The following is a 23,124-nucleotide window of genomic DNA, read 5'->3' as shown; positions in this document are numbered from 1 at the left end:
TTGATTTCATGGTGACTTTAAAAAGCACTAATTACAGCACAACTAACGTTAACAAATACAACATTTGATTTTAATAATGTATCAGTAAATGTTGAAATGAACATTAGCTAAGATTAATAAATGCTGCAGAAGTATTGTTCATTCTTAGTTCATGTTAACTAATGAACCTTATTGTAAAGTGTTGCCGAAAAACTGCAATTCAGATACACACATATAAAAAACACACACGTGTGCACACTTTCCTCTTCCTGTTGGCATCATTTCACCAGATATTGAGCTCTGAGCTCTCATCTCTTCACCTGTCAAGAACACACACACGCACACACACACACACACACACACACACACACACACATTTGCATTGGCAGTGGTGATCATTACCACAGCTCTCTGAGTAAACAGTGAGAGCAAGGAAAAATCCTTATTGATGCCAATGTGATGCGTGGGGTGCGTTTTTTTTATTTTATATATTTTTTATTTCTGTCAGCGAGCGAAGAGCGAGATGTCCTTCATCATTTGGAGAGACGCATGCCGAAATGTTGTTTTCCCGCAGAATAGACGTCCTCCATCCCAGCCGCTCCGCGTGCCAACACTCCGGCCCATTAGGGGCAATATATCCCACTCCCCGCGCAGCAGATCCATCAGCCCGGGACGGGGCGATACTTCATCTCTCAGTTTAGATTGTAATCTGTCATTTCTCGCTCTCTGAGCTTATGGAGATCACCCTGAAGCCGAGTCTCTTCAACACAAGACAGACCTTCAATCTCTCTGATCAATGCCGGAGGAAAAGATAGTGATCCGTCTGAAGACCAGGAGTTACAGCTTCGGCAGAAGAAGACTCTCAGTGTCTTTTAAAATGTTTCCGTTACTTGAGAAGTTGTTTACATTGTTTGTTATCATGGTTGCACTTTATTTTACAGTACGTGTACTTACAGTGAACTGGATAATATAAGGTTATTACATAAGGTCATGTTTAGGGGTAGGTTCAGGGTCATTACCCAGTTATTAATAAGTACATAGTATGTACACGGGGGAACAGGACTGTTAAATAATGGACTGTTAAAACCATCCAATCAATTCCCCACAGACACAATCAAGCCACGCCCACATGTGTTCTTGTTCCTGAAGCCGTTTGAGGTTAAACCATTATCATTAAAGGGACAGTTCACCCAAAAATAAAAATTCTGTTATCATTCACTCACCCTCAAGTTGATCCAAACCTGTGTGAGTTTCTTTCTTCTGTATTATTTTCTTTTTATCTTACTATGGAAGTCAATGGCTACCGTCAACTGTTTGATTGCCAAAAATCTTTCAAATATCATGTTTTTTTTTTGTTCAACAGAACAAAGGAACTCATAAATAGATATATAGTCCACCAAAACACAGTTGTCGTGCAATAGATAAAAGTTGATAATTCCGTGAATAACTGCAATTGCAGATTTCGAACAGAGATGGCGACAAAGAGGAAAAACTACGGACTGCAGCTTTAATGATTTATGATGAGATGCTGAATTATATATTCAGGCAATGGCCTATAAGCCAGTATGAATCAAGTCGGTGATAATACGCTCACACCTTGGAAGAATTGCTAATAAAATCAGCCAGGTTTATATGCTTCTGTGTGTGTTAATAGAACTGTGTAGAAAAAAGGTCAGGTTCAGTTCCACCCGTGTACTAATGACTTTAAGGCTGTTGCTGTTCCACCACAAAGATGACTTGTTGCTTTAAACATGCAAGTTTATAAAATAATAATGTTTGAATACAACCAGTAAATAATGTGGAAAGAGTCCTTAATAGGCTACTCTATTAAAATAGTGCAAGTCAAGAATGCAATTAATACTTTTCTTAGTATAGGCCAAATATAGACTTACTTTTAAGCATAACCGAAGTACACTTAAGTATAATTTTGTTAAGCATATCTCTGATAAGTAGACTGAAAATATACTCTTATTTTTAGTTTAAACAATGTGTAATAATAGCACACTTGAATAATGTGTGCAACGCTACCAGAACCGCTCTGAAACCCAGCGGCTGATCTACAACACTGAGGTGAGGAATGAGAGAGAGACACAGTGAAGCACATTAAATCAGGACAATAGAGTGAGTGTGAGTAATCAGCCTAATGACTTTAAGAACAAGTCATTATCTGGCCAGACGACAGGAAAACACACCATTCTCCGTGAGACTCAAACACTGTACAGAGAGAAATAAAAGGGAATGGAAGATCATCAGTGAATGATGGCTAAAATCTATACGTGTTCCTTACACAATAACAGCATACGGGTTAAATGATGAGTTTAATATCGGGGGGAATTCTTTCTTTGTCGTAGTATAAACTCAGATAGAGTGTGTGTGGGGCGTGAGGATGAGATATCTCACAGTGTTAGTTAAACATGTCCATGGGGAAAACAGCTTAAACCAAACGTCTGTATGTTGGGCTTAAGGTTATGGAAATCCACACAATGATATGAATACACACACGTGTGCTCGTGTTTCTCACCGAGACAAATAAAAAGTGCTTGAAAAACCTTAATGAGGATGTTCCCATACTAAAAATGGCAAGAATATTCAAGACTATAATAATAATGTGTATCATTTGAAAAACCTCTACATATTCAGGTAAATGTGTGTGTGAGTGTGTGTGTGTGTGCGTGAGTGTGTGTGTGTGTGTGTGTGTGTGTGTGTGTGTGTGTGTGTGTGTGTGTGTGTGTGTGTGTGTGTGTGTTGGTTAGTGAAGCTGAGTGAGAAAGAAAGATAAGATATTATTCTGTATCATATACAGAGGACATACACACATTATACACTTCCTCAAACATTCACATCACACACACACACACACACACACACACACACACACACATAGGAGTCTGTACACTAATCTGAGCTTGCAACGACTTATAAATTACTGCTATGCTGGACACAAGATAAAACTGTGTGTGTGTGTGTGTGTGTGTGTGTGTGTGTGTGTGTGTGTGTGTGTGTGTGTGTGTGTGTGTGTGTGTGTGTGTGTGTGTGTGTGTTTTTATGTGTGCTGACCTTGACTAAATGTGAGCTCTCAACACTATCACAAAACACCGCCAGCCTTTATCTAACACACACACACACACACACACACACACACCCTCTAAATCACTCCCCTCACACCTTCTTCCGAACCCCTCCGGGATCTCCTGCCCTGAGGGATCTTGTTTTGGGAGAAGGTGGGAAATCGGCATTCACACGGAGCTGTGAACCCTGGGGAAAGTGTGAGACCTCCTTTAGCCAATGGCTAGAGGTGCACAACGATGCAGTGATGGTCAGAATATCCTTCACCAACAGTTGGGGAAACTGAATTATTATCATATAGTGGATAGTAGAATTACAGGCAATAATTTTAGCATACATTAAATAATTTGAAGTAAAATGTATTTTAACCATGTGAGTTTTAACCAGTTGAACCTGTGAATCATGAATGTAAGAAAAAGCCTAATGTAAACGGTGAACCTGAAACCAGCTTACTCACACAGGCCTTCCTTTAGATGATCAGTCAACCAGTCGCTCAGGTTTTCAAATTTTAAATAAAAGTGTTAATTTTGCACATTCCTAATTACACATACAAATACTTACTATAGTTTGGGAGTTACACTAATATACATGTATAATTCTCCTAGTTGAGATGTTAACCTCTAGCTTGCTGTAAATCTTCAAAGATAAGATGTTCAGGGATTTATTGGGTTGTTGTACATTAAATATTGTACATTACAGCGTAACACTAGCTACATATAATATATATATTACTATAACTAGGAATGTTCCCTGAAGGGGCATCATGATGTAAACAATGATCATCATTATAATGGCTGACATGACTTGTTGCTGAATTCAAAATCCAGTAACATCTCATGAAAGGACAAAAACATGCCAAATAGGGACATTGTTTTTCATTTTAAGATGACAGCACTTCAGCAGCATTGGGCTCGTATGAGAGCAGCCGTAAACAGGACACGTTCATGAGCGCAGGAAAGATGAACACACTGCTTGGGACAGGCTCTTTAAAACCACCTGATTGGGACACTCATTTTCCCAGTCATCTCAATGGCAAAAAGTGTCCCGATAAACCTGAGTTCACCCTATTTTAAAATACATGCCGCTTTACAAAACACAACACTGAGTCTAGTAAGTCATTGAGTTGATCAGGAATTGAAGCCAAAAGCTTCCAAAGTCTTATTTCTTGTTTTTCTTAGGAATAATCTTAAAGTCCCCCTGTAGTCAATAATTGTATCCCTTAAAACTCATCTTTGATCACCAAAATTACATATTTAAAAAATGTATTTGCATGCCTTAAAATATCTTGCGTGTAACTCGACACCCTTGCCTCATTTAGTATGCGTGGTTCTATGAATATGCAAATTAGCCCCGCCTCCACTCACTCAGCTCAGAGATCCACTGGTTGACGATCACACGTTGATCTGATTGGTTACAAGGTAGTTTGTGACGTCAGAAACACCAGCGATTTCAAAGCGTGTTTTTGAGACTGTCTTTGGTTCACTGCAGTTTTAAGGAGGAAATACTCAATGCTGTCGACTTATGAACTTACACATGGTTTGTCTTAAAGCAGATTAAAAACACCACATAGACACATAAACAACATTAAAAGCTGGATTTTTTGAGAAATGTCTTTATTTTTTTTCTTAACTAACAGAACATTTCTGGTATGCCAGTGAATTATAAAGCTATAGTTAGGAGTCAGATCACCAATGAGAATGTAAAGTTCAGATTCTATATTTTTTGTCAAGTGAGTGGGTAATTAATTAGTTAATTAGCCAAGCGATCACACACACACACACACACACAAGCCTGCTGATGACACACATTTCTGTTTTGCGTCCTCAAAGAACATTATTGAAGAACACATCATAAGCCAGAGAAACCCCAAAGGAACATGAACATTATTTGCCTTAGAAGAAAAAAACGAAAAACAACTTCTTCTCTCAAGTTTAGCGACTGTGACTGGATATTCAATCATTCATGGGAACTGAAGGATGACCAAAGGTACACCAGCAACACGTTTAACTCATTCCCTTTGACAACGTTAATGACGGCGAACGCGAGCGACTTCCTCAAACGCTTCAGTTCTGAGCTTTGGCGTGATTTCAGACAATCTGACATTGAATAATTGAAAGTAACTGAGGGCAGGTGTCCAGCTCATTAAGCCAGTCCGTTTGACGTGGTGACTAACGATCTGATCGGGGAAGTGTAGCGCTCTCGCAGGGGATGAAGACTCCCTCAGGAGTTACACACAGAGAAAACAAAACCAAAGTGAATCAGGTCTTCAGCTAAAATAAACTGGACTCCAGCAACAGATCTGACTCATCAGTGCCTAATTAAAGGGGACAAGAAATAACAAGCCCACACCAGGGTTTAGAGATGGACTGCGAGCGAGAGAGTGTGATGAAGGGACGTAACATGCCTGGACTCATTAGAAGGGACACGTCTCCGGGGCTTTAGGGGGGCAGCAGGTGGAATATACTCTATACTGTGAGAAATCACATGCAGACATGAAGAAACAAGCCCTCCTGATCCATTAGCTCGTCTCGGAAATATCATGCAATATTAATCACAACAGCGTCTCCTCACAGCTCCTCTGAGCGAGACGTGTAAGGCGTGTAGACGGCCGGCAGAGGCCCTCCAGGTGTGTGTACATGTGGGGCTGATGAAGCTGAAGCAAACAGACGGACACTATAAAGACGCCCTAAACGCATAAAGAAACTGTATCGTCACAGTGTTTAAAATTCTGTCTTTCACACAGAAAGAGAGACAGCAGAGAGAGAGAGAGAGAGAGAGAGAGGCGAGATCAGTCAGGACTCCCAATTAGTCTGAACACAGACGGAGGCTTTCAGTATTCACCGTCTCACACACACACACACACACACTGAAGCAGAACAACCCGTCAGATCACACACACAAGGCAAACACTGACACGTACACACCCACACTCAACAGTGAGAAGAGAAGAGAAGAGAAGAGAAGAGAAGAGAAGAGAAGAGAAGAGAAGAGAAGAGAAGAGAAGAGAAGAGAAGAGAAGAGAAGAGACTGATCATTAAAGAAGTCATATTCAGTGGATGAAATACTACTCTACTGGGACAATAAAAAGCGATTGTATTGAAAAACAAAAGTCCCGTGAAGAAGATCCACTGACCCAAAGAGACGTTTCACCAGCAGGAAACTTTCCTTGTGACTTTTCACATGCAAGGACACATTAATGAGTCCATAACTGTCATGAATATGACTGAAAAGCTCAGCAGAACCGCTAGATTGTCATAAATCAGCTCAGGTCACACTTAAACTAAACCAGCTCTGCCTACAAGCAAAACATCCATTGTTATGCCGTTCCTCATTCTTTGGTTTAGAGGGCTTGACGCCAGGAATGTGTCACCAGGAGTTAGTGTGCGACAACACAAGAAAACACCTCTTTGAATTTCGAGCTCAGTTTGAGGTAAAAGTCTTTAGAAAATTGCTTCAGTTTTTGCTTTCAAGACCCAATATACTTCAAGCGAAATCAAAGATGAACTGGTGTGATGTCATTTCAACTAAATCTTCGCTTCAAGAGTTCGAAACTGCTTGTCAAAGCGAACTTTCCAGGGAAGGTGGGCGTGGCTCTGAGGCTCCGCCCTCTCTGAGGTGTAAATCTTCTCCGGTTAATTTCTTCTGTTCAGACGCGAGTAAAAACATGAACACACTGGAGAACCGCTTTATAGTAGAAACTGAAGCTGTAATTCTAACTGAAAGCAACACTGACACTGTTTTTCATGTTTAATACAGTAAAACTGTAGCAGCAATATATAGTATAAAGTGCTGTAGAAATAAACATGACGTGACTGGAGTGCTGAATCACAGAGCTGGTGCAAACACTGATCAGATGCTTTCTGAACTGCTGTTTTCTCACCGCTGGCATTTGTATCGTGTGTTTATTTAGTCAAGTGCAGCACATATTTACATATTCATTTAATATTCGCTCTCTTCAGCGTGGACGGCGTCAGTATATCACTGCAAATTTAATACCCATAAGCGACGAACGATAAAGAACTCCACCATGAGTATCTCGGGGCTTTAGCGTCTTTGCGTCTCTATGACCTCAACAGATAAACGTATCTCGTCTACAGAAAACAAGCCGCATCTTTTGATTGGCTGGGTGATTTGCATACCTGATACTCATTGGGCCAGAAGGTGCTGACAGCGAGCTCCGCCTTCATCCAGTCTCGGCCCGTGCAGGACGTGACGTTCCAGATGGGGTTAGCCAGCGGCCCCTTGTTGACCTTCACCAGGATGTTGAGCGTCCCGGAGCTGGAGCCGTCCGGGCAGAACAGCAGATAGTTGAAGTCTATGCAGTGAGTGTCGTTTTCCTTCATCACGGGCAGCTGCAGGCGAGCCTTTTCTCCATAATCGTGCTGAGAGGTGTCCACCATCATGTACGAGCCTGGGAGAACGGAGAGAGGAAACACATGTGAAGAACTCAAAAGCGTGAACGTCTGTCTTGCTGTCTACTTCTTACATAGGCAGCGTCCTCACAGAAAGAAACCTCATTAGTGCCTGATATGCATCCAAAGGAATTTGTGTTTAACGCAACCCTCTGATTAGAATGTGAACAAGCACACACCAAATATTGATCCATTCATCATTAGATTGAGCTATTTGTATTTATATATATATTTAATACTGCATAAAACATTTACAGTTGACATTTCTTTTTTTCCACTAAACTTGTCATAATACATTCTGGGATCAAAGAATCAATTATTCAATATTGATTCTTAAAATCACCAGATTGTTGCATGACATTACGGCGGAGATATTCCTAAATTAACTGAATTTAAGGACTAATCCAGAGTCCCAGCCCTACCCGTTTAGGTTTTGAACCAGATTTTGTGTTATAATCAAACAAAAATACAGAGTAAAGCAAATGTCACAAAGCCACACCAAGGAAGATAGAATAGAAAATGTTGAGTGAGTGTTATCTGCTAAAAAGCAAGCAAAGACGACAAATTGTTTGAGAGCTCACGTGGGATCCTAGCTAGATATAAACTCAGACATGGGGACACAATATTTCTGAACTTCAGAATCAAAGACTCGTACACTTGGCAGTTCGCCGTGTGCTTATTACAGAACGCTTTCATAATCGCTCCACCGGAGAGATGGTTTCCAGCTATCGGCCAAGTCGGACAGGGCCATATAGGATCTGGTTCCAGTTCTTTAAGCATGTGATTGCACTGAGAGGAAAAGATTTCAGATCCCAAACGCCCAGAGGATGGACATCAGGTGGCGAGAGCACAGACTTCACCACCATTTGTCCAAATGAACATACATCTGTTCATCTGTCTCTCCACGGCCAGAACCAGAGATGACCAGCTCTCTCTCTCTCTCTCTCTCTCGCTCTCTCTCTCGTCTTTGATCCTCATCTTCTGTCAGTTGCTAGACATAAAGCCTAGATGAAACTCATCCTATCTGCTGCTAAATAAATACCCCTGGCCATGTTGTGTGCAGCTCGTCAGGTGCATGTTATTCCAGATTCAGAATCTTTCTAGTGTAATCATTTTCTCTGTCTCTGAAATTACTTTTGACTATTCTTATGTAACCATTAGTCATGTGGGTTAGGGAAATAACATAGAGTCCAGACTCTCAGCTGCATTCAAGACCATCGCTGATGATAACACACACCTGTCACCACATACTGGATCTTAATCAAACAAAATGATTCATATAAACATTATAACAAAAAATCATTGCATCCATTGGGACTGTTCATGTTTTACGAATATGTTTTATATACGTTACTGTTCAAAAGTTTGGGCTCAGTAAGACATTTTGTTTTAAGAATTTAACATTTTGATGCATTAAATTGATCAAAAGTGAGAGTAAAGACATGTATAATGTTACAAAAGATTTTATTTCAAATAAATGCTGCTCTTTTGAACTTTCTATTCATCAAAGAATCCTGAAAAATAAAATGTCTCCTGGTTTCCACAGAAATATGAAGCAGCACAACTGTTTTCATCATTCATAATAATCAGATATATTTTCTTGAGCTGCAAATCATCATATTAGAGTGATTTCTGAAGGATCATGTGACACTGAAGACTGGAGTAATGATGCTGAACATTCAGCTTTGATCACAGGAATAAATTACACTTTACTATTCACATAGAAAACAGCTATTTAAAAAAAAGTAAATATTATTTGAACGCTGGTGTCTTTTATCATCATGTATCATGTCACATCACATTGTAGACATTAAATGAGTTGTGAATGAAGATTCATGTTGTCTTTGACAATATATTCTCAGAATGAAGCAGAAGAATATCATTTCCGCAGCTGAGAACATCAGTGTGGTGTAAGTGTTTTGAAACACTGCTGCTCGTCTTTTATTTCCACTGAAATAGCAAATGTCTAAAGCAGTGATCATTTAGACACAGAGATAGCCTGTTTATGCAGGAGACAGATGTAATGGTGCAGAAGTTGCCAGGCAGAGCTTTCATTTGGGCTTTATTTGCAGATGAGACATATCCATGTGATCTACAGGAGCTGTTCTCCTCTGTGTTTCTCTTTCTCTCTCTACAGGTGAGTTCTGGGTGAAAGAAAGCCTCGTGCTTTTGTAAGTATAGAGTGTGGATCAGACCACCAGGAGAGATGGAGAATCAAATGCAAATTGGCCAAGAGCTGCTGGCAACCCTACCAATTATATCTGTCTCCTGATTTCACCGCTCCAAATCTCACCGCAAGACCGACTTCACTCAGGATTCTGAAATCTGAAAGTCCTGACTGGTTGGACTAAGGCCTGCAATAACTCGTTCACATATTTCCTTCACACTTTCATCACTGTCATAATATTTAAAAAAGAATACAGAGATATTTAGCAGAAAAACAACTACCTGTCCCTTCTGTGTCCATAGCAACACTTCATATTTGAAACATATTTGGTATATTTCCTGCAAGCATTTATCAAAATATGCAGTATGAATATCATGTACAGCCATACTGAAAGCAATAATGAATAATTCACCTCAGATTTTGAAAATAAAAGTTCAAACTAGGGCTGGGCGATATGGCCTAAAAAAAAAATCCCCGATTTTTTCACAAAAAACTCGATTTACGATTTAAACCGATTTTTTTTTCTTCCCCTACTTAAAATCAATTTGCAAATGACAAAGAAATTGTTCAAAACAATTTTTAACTTTATTTTGTTTTGATTTTCCCTTCTGGGATTTGATTTGGATTTTCCCCTTGGGGTTAAAGTGCAATCAGAAACAACAAGCCAAAAAGACAAGATGGCAGGCCCTGCCTTTGTAAACAGTGAAAATGTAACATAACATAACATAACAGAACAGAACAGAACATGAAATGGATGGATTGGGATTGGTGGGGAACGTGAAAAAAAATGTACATCACAATAAAGTGTATTGTGATCGTCAAAACATTTGGTAACTAAACAGAATTTTAGTTTAGTTTAGTGACAACACAATGTTTACATGGTACAATGACTGGTATGCTACTGTTTTTATTATTGCTTTCACAATTTCATTTCAATTCAATTCTTGTGATTTGATTCTGATCTTGATTCAATATCGATTCCTTTGGATAAATACTAGGTACAGTAGATACATGTTAATTTAAAGCCCTGTCAGCTGGTATTATTATTAAAGGTTAAAAATAACATCTCAAATGAAATATTATGCGTTTTTTTATAATAACAAGTTCAACATTCTAATATTTTAATGATATAGGTAAAAATATAATAAATAGGTAATATAGTTATCATATTTAGCAAAATACTACTCTCTACAGCAATTATTTTAAAGTCCAACTAACGTGCGATGGTCATTAATGGGCTTTCCAGAGGTAAAAGTAACTTCACGTGACATATTGTCTTTTAGCTGTTAGACCTCTTTCCGCAGTTGAAAAACACAGATCGATCGATTTTATTTAATTTCGGTAAGTTGAACTGTATCTTTCAAATTACCTATTGATCATTCGTGTTTATTTAGCCTACTAGTAACTAGTAGTAAAGAGTAACAGATGATCGGTTCACGTGCCGCTTGAACTCTGTCAGCGATCTGTCAAGCGCCAAAACGGTGTTTATTGTTTGAATTTCGTAATTAAATCGACAGAATCTGAGAGCTGAGAATTTGTTTCATAGCAATAGTAACCTTCTCTGTCTTGTCTGTCGGTGTCAGTGTCCTCTTTGCTTCGCGATTTTTCTCTGCGTGAGAAAATGGATGTGTAGCGTGAGAGCGTGTAAAAAGTGACGATTGCGTGAGTCTCACGGTGAATTCGTGAGAGTTGGCAGCTCTGCGGATTCAGTTTGTAAGACTGTAGATTGTTTTTTGGCGGGTGTGCTTGTGCTGCCGCGGTCTTGCCGTGTTGTTTGTGTATCTCTATGCCAAACGCGCGGGGGAAGAGCTGAGCCCGTTCGGAGCTACGGGAGCCCAGAGGGGAGCGTCGGCGAATGTTAAAGAGAAAACCGATTTTCATTCAAAAAAATCGACGTAAACTGCAAATTCGAATTAATCGATAAAATCGATTTATCGCCCAGCCCTAGTTCAAACTATGAACAAACAAGTGTATTCCATGACAAAGATTGATTTGGTTGTGAGTGCAGTGCTCTTGCAGAGAGACTCCGCCCACACGCTCTCCTGATTGGCTGTGGTTTTTGATTGATTTGGTTGTGAGTGCAGGGCGCTTGCAGAGAGACTCCGCCCACACGCTCTTCTGATTGGCTGTGGTTTTTGATTGATTTGGTTGCGAGTGCAGTGCGTTTGCAGAGAGACTCCGCCCACACGCTCTCCTGATTGGCTGTGGTTTTTGATTGATTTGGTTGTGAGTGCAGGGAGCTTGCAGAGAGACTCCACCCACACACTCTCCTGATTGGCTGTGGTTTTTGATTGATTTGGTTGTGAGTGCAGTGCATTTGCACAGAGACTCCGCCCACACGCTCTCCTGATTGGCTGTGATTTTTGATTGATTTGGTTGTGAGTGCAGGGAGCTTGCAGAGAGACTCCACCCACACGCTCTCCTGATTGGCTGTGGTTTTTGATTGATTTGGTTGTGAGTGCAGGGAGCTTGCAGAGAGACTCCACCCACACACTCTCCTGATTGGCTGTGGTTTTTGATTGATTTGGTTGTGAGTGCAGTGCATTTGCACAGAGACTCCGCCCACACGCTCTCCTGATTGGCTGTGATTTTTGATTGATTTGGTTGTGAGTGCAGGGAGCTTGCAGAGAGACTCCACCCACACGCTCTCCTGATTGGCTGTGGTTTTTGATTGATTTGGTTGTGAGTGCAGTGCATTTGCAGAGACTCCGCCCACACGCTCTTCTGATTGGCTGTAGTTTTTGATTGATTAGGTTGTGAGTGCAGTGCACTTGCAGAGAGACTCCGCCCACACGCTCTTCAGATTAGAGATTATATGCAAATATTAGACCAGAGAATGACACCATTGATCAATCACAATAAAGCTAAATACAACCTGTGCAAACAGGAAGTTAAACTATCAGCTGGGCATCTCAGGTAAGTGATCCTGCCCCTTACACCTGGATTACAGAGCACTTGCGGATGCTGCCGGAATAACTGAATTATTCTCTGAGCGCTCACAGCGAGACACTAATGACTGCAGGTGAGAACAGCCATGTGCATGTCAGGAGGCGTGTGTGTGTCCCGCCGTTTCCTCTATAAACGCCCGTTGGGTAAACATTTGGTTCTTCCCAAAGGTCAAAGGTTGGTCACATGAACTAACTGGCGTATCCAGATGGCACTATCGTTCAGCCAAGAGTTACTGGCAGAAAATGAAACATGTCCATGAGTGATTTTTGATTTATGTAAGTGCTTCCTTATGAACATGTGCTGGAGAGTTTGGAGAATGTGTTTCAATCATTAATCACTTCAGTGTAAAACGGAGAAGAAAACGTCGAGAGCAACGGCAGAAGGCTGGACATATTAGACGAGAAGGTTTGGCCGGCTCTCAAAGCCACAAGGAAACATGAACACGAGTGCTCCTCCACAAAGCTCAGACCCAGGCTGGTTTAGCGAGTGCAGAACGGTGGTTTATGTTAGTATGCAGAGCGCTGGACAGAGAACTAAACCACCGCACCACTAATTACACACATCTACACACAGATCCACTCTCTGCTGAAACCTCAAACCTCAACCTACAGCATGTCTTCATAGAGAGCATCCAAATGAAATGGAAACTCGTAATGACTGATCTGAAACGCTCTTCATGGGCAGCAGCAACACAGTCAAAGCTAAATACTTAATAAATATAAACAGTACACACTAAAACGCTTTTAATACTTTTTTTTAGTAGTCGACCGATCTAAAATTTTTGGTAACCAATAGCCAAGTTATCCAAGAGAGCAGGAAGGCTGATATAAAGCCGATCTATATGATATCATATTATTTAAAAGATATTAAAAGCACATGCATAACAATTGCTGGAATTAAATATATATTTATGTTATATAAAATGTAATAAATAAGAAAGAAATAAAAGAAATAAATGGTTTACTTGATAAATAAATCTGTAAAAGAGTAAACTAATGAAGATGGAGAATCAAAGCTTGGACTCAGCGCTTTCAAAATAAAAGTCCTGCTCACTGTCAAAATAAAAGTTTCCGACACATCAGCCAAACTTATCGGTCTATGCTGATAATTAAAAAAATGCCATATAACGCCCGTAGCAATACATATATAGCAATAAAACCTTTTTTCCACATTGCATTATGGGATTGCATCTAGCACAATGGATACATGTGGCGCTGCCTTGGAGTGTTTGTCATGTTTTGTGAGTGAAAAATGCATTTGACTTCACTTTGAATGTTCGCTCTTTACACAACTGAAATAACATGAATATTCAGATTTCACTTCAGAGAAAGGTTCAACGACTGTGATTTATTGCCCATTGTTGTCGCAGCTTTGCAAGTAATGGAGGATATTTGTCAAAGTTTATGCCTCAGAACCGTTTGCCAGTAGTGTTGTAACAGTACATCATCACTGCAAATTTGCCACAAATGTAGTGCAAGTTATTTGTAAAGAAACCGGTTTCCTGCAGGAGGTTTTATTGGACAACAATTTGCATACGCCTCTGAGTGCTAGATGATGTCATCAATATTTTTGATCTGTTTTTCACAGAAAGAAATATTTTAAATGCGCATGCCATACAGTATCTGCTGAAAGTACACTAGCACAAAGATGATCGTAAAGCTAATAGACATGGACTAAAAGCCCCAAAATTCCAATTTCATGGGCTCTCTGAAGAATGGATCAGCTTGTGAGCTTTAAAAGACAGCAATTTACAGAGCAGCTTCACACAGTGTAAAATAGGGCAGCAGTTTAAAGAAAGTCTGAAGCTGCAAAAAAAGGACATTTACTATAACAAAAAAAAAAGAATCTCTCAAAAAGTAATTCAGCAAAGCTCTCAAAAACACCACACAATAATAACAGAAGAGTCTTATTTCAGTTTGAACTCTTGCTCATTTCACATGTTAAGAGGCACTTCTTAAAGGTGCAGCGGCAAAAAATGACTCGCTAATTCAAATGGTCCCCTTTTTGGCACAAAACACTTTATAAATATTATAAGTAGACCTTGGGGATGAATCAAATAATAATTTTTTTTTTTTTAGATATATATATATATATATATATATATATATATATATATATATATATATATATAATATGACCATTTTAAATCAAGAGGTTGCGAAATGAGAAAAGAAGAGAGACAGAAAGATATTGGGAAACAAGAAAGTGAGTAACAGAAACTACCATTCATTAATGTCAACTATTGAAGATTTGATGTAAAACAGATCTCCACGTCTCGTTCCAGAGGGTGTAGGAGTTCGATGTGAGCACACAGAGTAAATAGTCACGTCTGCTCTTAGTGAATGTGAAATGTGGAGCGCATTATTATAGCGTGCTCAGAGGTCTGATGTTAAAGTCACTCCTCAGTGGAATCAGAGCATGACTAAGCAGAAAATACATGTTCTTGCTACACACTGCTACAGAATGCAGCCTCGACGTGTGCCAAAGCCTCACAGTCAACAGCCCTGAATCCCACACATGCTGACACACCCAGAACATTCAGAAGAGAGAGAAGAAACACTTGTCTACACATGGTTTTTCACCATCATTTAGCTTTATATGCACAATTTCCACCCTCTCCATGGTCTTGTTGAAGAGGTCTTATTATGCCCTTTTACAAAGTCTTGATTTTGTTTTTGGGGTGTACTAGAATATGTTGTCATGATTGATTTTTCAAAAACACATTATTTTTCACATATTTTATATTATTACAGCTTCTCTCTCCCCAGTCCCGAATGCGTCATTTAGTTCCGGTTTGGATGAAGCCCCTCCTTCCAAATGATGAAATGTGCTGTGATTGGTTAGCTGGCCCAGTGTGTTGTGATTGGCAGCTTGTGTTCGGGAAATGTCCCCTCCGTAACCGCGAGTTCTGCTCTAGTGTAAATATTACGGATGATGGCAATTTGAAACCAATTCGAGCCCGATTCAGACCCTGACAGTGTTATCTAATATTATTAGATACGATTGCACACCACTTAATCATGATATTTATCAGAAAACTTTAGTTATACAAAAAGTAATTGATCAGAAAACCATGAACAATTTTTCCTAAGGGGGGCAACAGTCTTACAAAAGCTACAGTAAACACTATATCAACACTAATGTTGGGTGGCAGGCGAGCGTAGCAACATCATAAAACTTCCACAACGGATTGTCCCAACAAGGTGGAACTGCTCCATTTCAGGAGAAGCTTTTGTGCGGCGCCTGCATTGTGTTTCTGAAGCTGTTCTTTGTAAAATGTGCAGCACACAGATAAACGTTGGGATTATAATGTTCAGGAACAGTGTTTAAAATAAATTCTAACCACTCTAAGTTCATCAGCGTTAGGAAGGTCAAACAAATGAGCTGTGGAAAAAAACAAATGAGTCCCTGTCTCGTTCGTTGTAGTTCTTGGAAAGTGGATTCTGTTAAATAAAATATCGCCGTTTGGAGAGGACTTTGAGCTTTTGTAAACTTACAGATCTTTTTCATGCTCAAACAGCAACATTACAGACCAACTAAAGCTGAAAAAGTGTAAAAGTATAACAGGACCCCTTTAAACTCCATGTATCGTTGTAAACAAACTGTGAGACAAAACCTAAACAATTCAATCAAACACAACATTGCATCGGTGGCACTTGAGAAACTGATTATTATATAATCTAATGTATACCCCTGGGGGTACGTGAGGAGACAGAGGGGGTACGCGAACAAAACACTGAGTTCATTTACCAACCCTAAAATAGCATTAAAACTGAGCTGGGAACCACTGCTCTAATGCTTCTGGAGATATGCGGTGTATGATCAAATTATTCATTCTTAAAAACATCAAATGTGTTATTGTTTTAAAATGTATTTACAGTGCACGTAAACCTGTTTTACAAAATCACTTTGAGATTCATTTCATTTTGATTCTACATGCTGTAATTCTTCAGGAGCCTTTAACGTAAATCTCCATTACACTAGTTCATTAGCACAGCTGCACATTACACCGAACGACTGAATATATAAGCTGATCTGTTATCTGTCCACATTCAGAGAGAAAACAGACCTGTCAAACACCGCCCATCCCCTGCTCTCTTTGATTGCTTATGAAATGTGGATAGCTGAAATGGGCTGTTGGGTTTTTGGCAGTGATGTAGAAATATGGGCATTCACATTCAGATCCCTGCCGAGAGAGAGAGAGAGAGAGAGAGAGAGAGAGAGAGAGAGAGAGAGAGAGAGAGAGAGAGAGAGAGAGAGAGAGAGAGAGAGAGAGAGAGAGAGAGAGGGCCGGCCTGGACCCGGTGCGCATCTGCTGTTCACAGAGGAAACGCAACGTTCATGAGACGAAACACTCGCACCATGGGAGAAAAATCTTTCTTGTATGATGTGAGAAAAATAAAACCACTGAATGCATTTCTGACGAGTCATTTTGTGGCATTAAACACCGCTTTACCATAATATCTGTAGGAGCCAAAATGTGTTTATAAGGGTCAAAAATGAGAACAACACATAACCCTTATAAACACATTTTGGTTGTTCTTATTTTTGACCCTTATAAACACATTTTGGCTCCTACAATATCACAGTTACAGCTGTTAGAATAAAAATGTGCAAACCGAAACAAAACATCTGGAAGCTTCTTACACTGATTAGAGGAAATAGTTGCATTCAATTATTATGATTTCACAGCAGTAAAAAAACAACATTTCTTTGCAAGGGAAACCATATAAAAATGTAAAGCATTTCCACCAAGAATAAAACTGTAAAGTACTGCATAGTATAGTCATTATCTCTACACTAGGCTGATGAAGCTATCAAAACACAATGATGCCGTCACAACAACGCTCTCAACAAGATGGCTGACAGAAGACACTCAAGATGGCTGTCTCCCTTCCCACAACACTAACAACCACAGCGCACATCCGTTCTTCAGTGTACAGGCCGTCCTCTCCTTCATGGCACTGACCCACATTAACGGGAACGGTCCCTTTTGTCAGGCAGACACTGGCCAGGAGATGTAGAGCGGAAAGCTCTGTCACCGCGGTGAAACACTCGTCCTTCCCAATGCTCTTCAAGCGCTCACAGTAACTCAAGATCTTCATAACCAGGCGTTCAGTGCCCCCAGTTTTCAGTGGCAGGACGGTTTTGTCGTTTACGAGATGTAAAGATTTTTTAAAACAACGTACCTTGCCCAATAAGAAGTAGCAATATTTCGAAACGCTGTATCACACGTAGCCTTGAATTTGCTCAGAATATTTATTTCAACAAATATTAAACGGTTAATTTCAGTCAGCACTACAGAGTTAACCGAAGTTCATGCATGCATCCTTAAAATGTCATTTTATACATTTATAAATTGCATTTAGGTGAATACTGCTGTTTATAGGGGTGTGCCGGTTTCAGAATTGGTGATGACGGTTATGACGTGAGTCAAATGTGACGGTTCGTAACATAACCGTCGTCGGGGGGGACGTTCGTCTGTTATAGGACAACTTAGTTTGAATAAAATTAATATTTGTGTTCAATGTTGTTATCAATAGAGATACGTGGATGGGGTATTATTTCATCCGCACCAACGTTTTTTGACTAGATTTCAAAGCCGCACCCGCCCGCCATCCGCTGATTGTTTTGCGGTCTATGGACGATGCAATGCTCTGCTAATGCGAGCCGCAAGAAAGCCCTTGTCTGTTCTAGAAAGGATGCAGCAAAGATATTTAAAGCTGCCGTCGGCAACATTTTTTTGATCAAATTCAGTGAAATTGACACTATAATCCGACAGAACAACATAAATAAGGTGGTTTTAGAAAAAAACCCGAGCTTCTAACTCCACCTGGAGCGTGTTATTTGTTTTGCAAAAATCCACCGCTCCCGTCTCATCGGGTCCAATCAGCGCAGGGGGGTGTGAGATCTGACTGTCAATCACAGTTCGTGCACACGCCACAGATCCCCCCTCCCTCGCGCAGACGCGCACATTACAATATCACATGCACACGACATGCTTGAAGTTCGCCTGAAGATTGTATGAAGCGTGATGGCGGAGAGAAAATCTACTAACAAGCTTCCAATTCCTCGGTTATTGCTATCTATGGATAGATTAGCCAGGCCGGCCTACCTCCGAGTCCATGGTGTTGATCGATGCTGAAGAGATGGACGCGTTCACAGAAAATCAGGTACACACGCACTGACGATGGGCGGGTGCTCGTTGGTAGTGGGGGAGGGGCATGAGAGTTGTAAACATTCAAAATTTTGGCTAAGTCCACTCAATCTGCCAGACTTGCCGACGGCAGCTTTAATGCTAATGTATGAGGCATAGGCCTACGCTGAGTTTCATTCATTTACGATGAGATGCGCTCTAGTTCAACTTCACAATGCAGTGCAAGTGAACGCGGCGCATCGGAGCCTCAATGTCACGGTTATTATATTGTCTCCTATATTTGCTTTTTATTTATTAAATACATGCAATTGGTTGATGAAACATTTATTAAAATTAAGATACAATTTGTACAAAACGAAATTCGCTTTAAAGAAACGCTTTCTACAAAGCAAAACTTAATGAAGTGGTAAAAATCATGTCTGACGATTTACAAAACAAAACTTCATTAAGTGGTATAAACCATGTCTCCCGATTGCAAATGTTCATTGCTAATGTTTATTATTGCAAATGTTTTTCATTTGTTTAATAAATCTCATAATGATGGCACATCACTATATCATAGCTTTTATTTCTATCTCAAATGATTGGCGGTCGGTCAAGGGGTAGGCTACTTGGCAAAGAATCAAATACAGTTGGAAACGACGTAGACCATTAATAACACAGACTGTTAACAATTGTTTTTAATTAGTATTTAAACATTCTCTATGATAAAAAAATGTTTGTAAAAAATATTTTAATAACACGGTTTTGGCGGTTATAGAGTTGTAATGACGATGTTCAACTATAACCGTCGGTCTCACGGTTATATACTAACCGTCACACCCCTAGCTGTTTATCGCTTATGTAAATTAGGGTGCAGTATTTAGTGAAAAGTGATGTGCTGATGTAATATTTTTTTAATAAATTGCACTAGCCGATACAGCACGTTAAGTAGGAGTGTCTATGAATATGATTTTTTTTGCCCACTATCTTACAAATGCAACGCTCATACTATGAGACCTGAAACTTTAAAGAGCTATTTCTGAAATGGTGTTGGTAAAAATCTATTTATTAAGGTTGATTCTGTGATGTTAATATTTTAATAAAACCAGTTAAATTAGATGTTACCATTTTTTTAGTGCATTGAGATGAGATGCAGAAGCCAAAGTCTGTCTGTCGCAGATCTACATAGATTAACAGCAGCAAAAAAGCAGAGATGTTTCTTCTCAATGCATACAAATTAGTTTCAATCTAGAAGTAGTTCCAGTGTAGTCACACACTTTCTCCAGGCAGCCGTCTGACAGCAGTGTAGATGAGTAACATGTAACTTGGCAAAATACTGCCTCCAATGAACTGCTAGAAATCTGGAGTTGAGGCAGTGTGTAGGATGCGCAGAAGTAAAGCAGGGAAGGGCGGATGATGAGGGAGTGCTGTGTGAAACGGCATGTCAGCGGTACTCCAGCGGTGCAGTGCTTTCTGTGCCCTTCAGTTAAAGGATTAGTTCACTTCAGAAAGATCATTTCCTCATAATTTACCCACATTATCCAAGATGTTCATGTCTTTCTTCAGTTGAAAAGAAATTAAGGTTTTTGAGGAAAACATTCAGGGATTTTTCAAAGTCTCTACACGATCCCAGCCGAGGAATACGAGTCTTACCTAGAGAATCCATCGCCCATTTTATAAAAAACAATAAATGAAACTTCAGATGCAAAATCCTTTAAGTGCCATCTGAAATTTTCTTCTAGAATGATCATTTTTATCAAGCTCGTATATTTAAGTTCAGTAATTTCACTTTAATGGCAATGAAAATGATCTATTAATCGTCATTTAAGTGAAATTACTGAACTTAAATATACAAGCTTGATAAAAATGAGAAGAAAATTTCAGATGGCACTTAGAGGCTTTTGCATCTGAACTCTTCAAATATTTATATACTTTTCAACCACAAATGCTCATCTTGCACATAGTCACGTGTGACGTAGGCGGAAGCACCGACCTAGTGTTTACAAAACAAACGTGCAAAGACTGAGTCAAACGCCATTTACAAAAATAAATAAATAAAAGGTAAAACAACGATGTTGGACGATTTTGAAGTTGGTTTTTCGCCCTACGCTCCCTTTCAACACACGTGACCTTTCAACATGATTACGTAATGTGTGTCGCATCGCAGAGCTAGTGCAAGACGAGCATTTGTGGTTAAAAAGCATTTGTGTTTTTTTTATCTTATAAAATGGCGATGGTTTGTCTAGATAAGACTCTTATTCCTCAGCTGGGATCGTGTCGAGACTTTGAAGCTGCATTGAAAGAAAGACATGAACATTTTGGATGACGTGGGCGTGAGTAAATTATCAGCAAATGAAAAATGAAGTGAGCTAATCCTTTAAGCCCAAACTCTACTTCTGCCGTCACACACCGTCCGAGTGCAGCTCAGTTTCTTGCGCCTTCAACAGCACATGCACAAAGTGAATGTTGAGACAGAAGAGTCCACTAGATGGCAGTACACACAGTTGTTATGTTCTGTGCAGTAGTCGAAGAAGAGTGTGGACAGAGCGATATAAACCAGCATATCCTTCTCCGTCGTCAGTGTTTTGGTTCTTGATCTAAACTTTGCATGCAGTGGCGGATCCGCTGCTTTTCTTATTCTATCCTTCCGAGTGAATGTCCTGTAAATGACAGGACTCAGTGCTGCCCTCTGGCGTCTGGTAGAGGAGGAAAAAGCAGTTGTGGTGCATGTGTCGAACCCGTCCGTCCGCGCTCATCCGCGGGTGAGTGTACTTTGAAGACGGGAAATGCAGTACACCCGTCCCGGGCCGTTACATGCTCCCAAAAAGTCATCAAACGCTCCTCAGGTGTAGGCGAGAGAGCAAGGCTTCATCAGGTTTTACAGGTGCGTAGCGAGTGCCATGACCATCAGTGTTTGTGCATAAGCATCCCGAGGCCGATCCATGAGGCGGATCCCAGTGCCCTCAGCTGAGACGGCCCAATTTTACATCTGAGCTGTTTCATAAAGAGCTCCACTCGACGTTTATGCCAGTTATGACAGCAGGAAGGTCGTCTGTACCAAGCTTAGGTTATTAAAGAAACTGTCCACCATTTATTCCACCATAAAGGTGCATTCACTTTTTAAAGGTGCATTTTTAGGCCTTTTCCCAAACCCATAACCCTCAAATCAAAAGTGGGATCACATGAGCTTCCGTGTCTGTATTCCACTGCAACTTCACGTCTATCAGTCTCTGTCGGCTGTTGCCTTCAGTACGAAAATGAGCAACTTTCAGACGCTTTCTACTGAAAACACCATCAGTGCGAGCTTCCCTCAAGGCAGAATGATACGGAAAACAGAACTAGCATCTACTGCGTCTGTGCTAATCCAGCATAGCTCAACATCTCTCCCTGTAGGAGCAGCGGATCCTCTCCGGGTTTGTGTTCACGTCCTGTTTCAGCGAGTCACTCACTGCAGCGTCCAAACGACTCCCTCGAGGACTGAGCCGTCAGCCGTCACTTACAGCCGGGAATTATGGGGGAAACGCATCACGAAAACACGTCTGCGTCACGTTATAAAACATGTTCTGATCGCAGGAATGGACTATAATGATAAAACTATCCATCTTTCCATCCACCTCTGTCTTTTCTGTCCACATTTCTGTCTCTTTCTGTCCACATTTCTGTCTCTTTCTGTCCATCTGTCTTTTCCCTTCCATCCGTCTTGCTTTCTCCTGTCTATCCTTCTGTCTATATTTTTGTCTTGATCACTTGTCCAATTTGTCCACATTTCTGTCTCTTTCTGTCCATCTCTCTATCTTTTCCCTCTCTGTTCTCTGTTCCTGTCCTATTCTCTTTCCCTGTCCATTTTTCTGTCCACATTTCTTTCTCTATCTTTTCCTTTTCCATGATTTCCTAGTTTATCTTTCTGTCCACATTTCTCTCTCTTTCTGTCCATCTCTCTATCTTTTCCTTTTCCATGATTTCCTAGTTTATCTTTCTGTCCACATTTCTCTCTCTTTCTGTCCATCTCTCTATCTTTTCCTTTTCCCTGATTTCCTAGTGTATCTTTCTGTCCACATTTCTCTCTCTTTCTGTCCATCTCTCTATCTTTTCCTTTTCCATGATTTCCTAGTGTATCTTTCTGTCCACATTTCTCTCTCTTTCTGTCCATCTCTCTATCTTTTCCTTTTCCATGATTTCCTAGTGTATCTTTCTGTCCACATTTCTCTCTCTTTCTGTCCATCTCTCTATCTTTTCCTTTTCCATGATTTCCTAGTGTATCTTTCTGTCCACATTTCTCTCTCTTTCTGTCCATCTCTCTATCTTTTCCTTTTCCATGATTTCCTAGTGTATCTTTCTGTCCACATTTCTCTCTCTTTCTGTCCATCTCTCTATCTTTTCCTTTTCCATGATTTCCTAGTGTATCTTTCTGT

At 40.2% G+C, this 23,124-nt stretch overlaps 1 protein-coding gene across 34 annotated transcripts in view; it reads right to left on the bottom strand.

The window, feature by feature from the left end:
- Nucleotides 1-23,124, bottom strand: part of ptprk (protein tyrosine phosphatase receptor type K) — a 195,083-nt gene that overhangs the window by 113,222 nt on the left and 58,737 nt on the right. For all 34 annotated transcript variants that reach the window (XM_079887444.1, XM_079887466.1, XM_079887455.1 and 31 more), the window contains one exon: nt 7,185-7,456. In XM_079887444.1, the coding sequence (XP_079743570.1) occupies nt 7,185-7,456 (272 nt within the window). The remainder of the gene's footprint in view (nt 1-7,184; nt 7,457-23,124) is intronic.

This window comes from Squalius cephalus (assembly GCF_949319135.1).
Source record: "Squalius cephalus genome assembly, chromosome: 12".
Taxonomy (NCBI): Eukaryota; Metazoa; Chordata; class Actinopteri; order Cypriniformes; family Leuciscidae; genus Squalius; species Squalius cephalus.
Note: the sequence above shows the minus strand (reverse complement) of the source record. Positions and strands in the feature narration are given on the sequence as shown.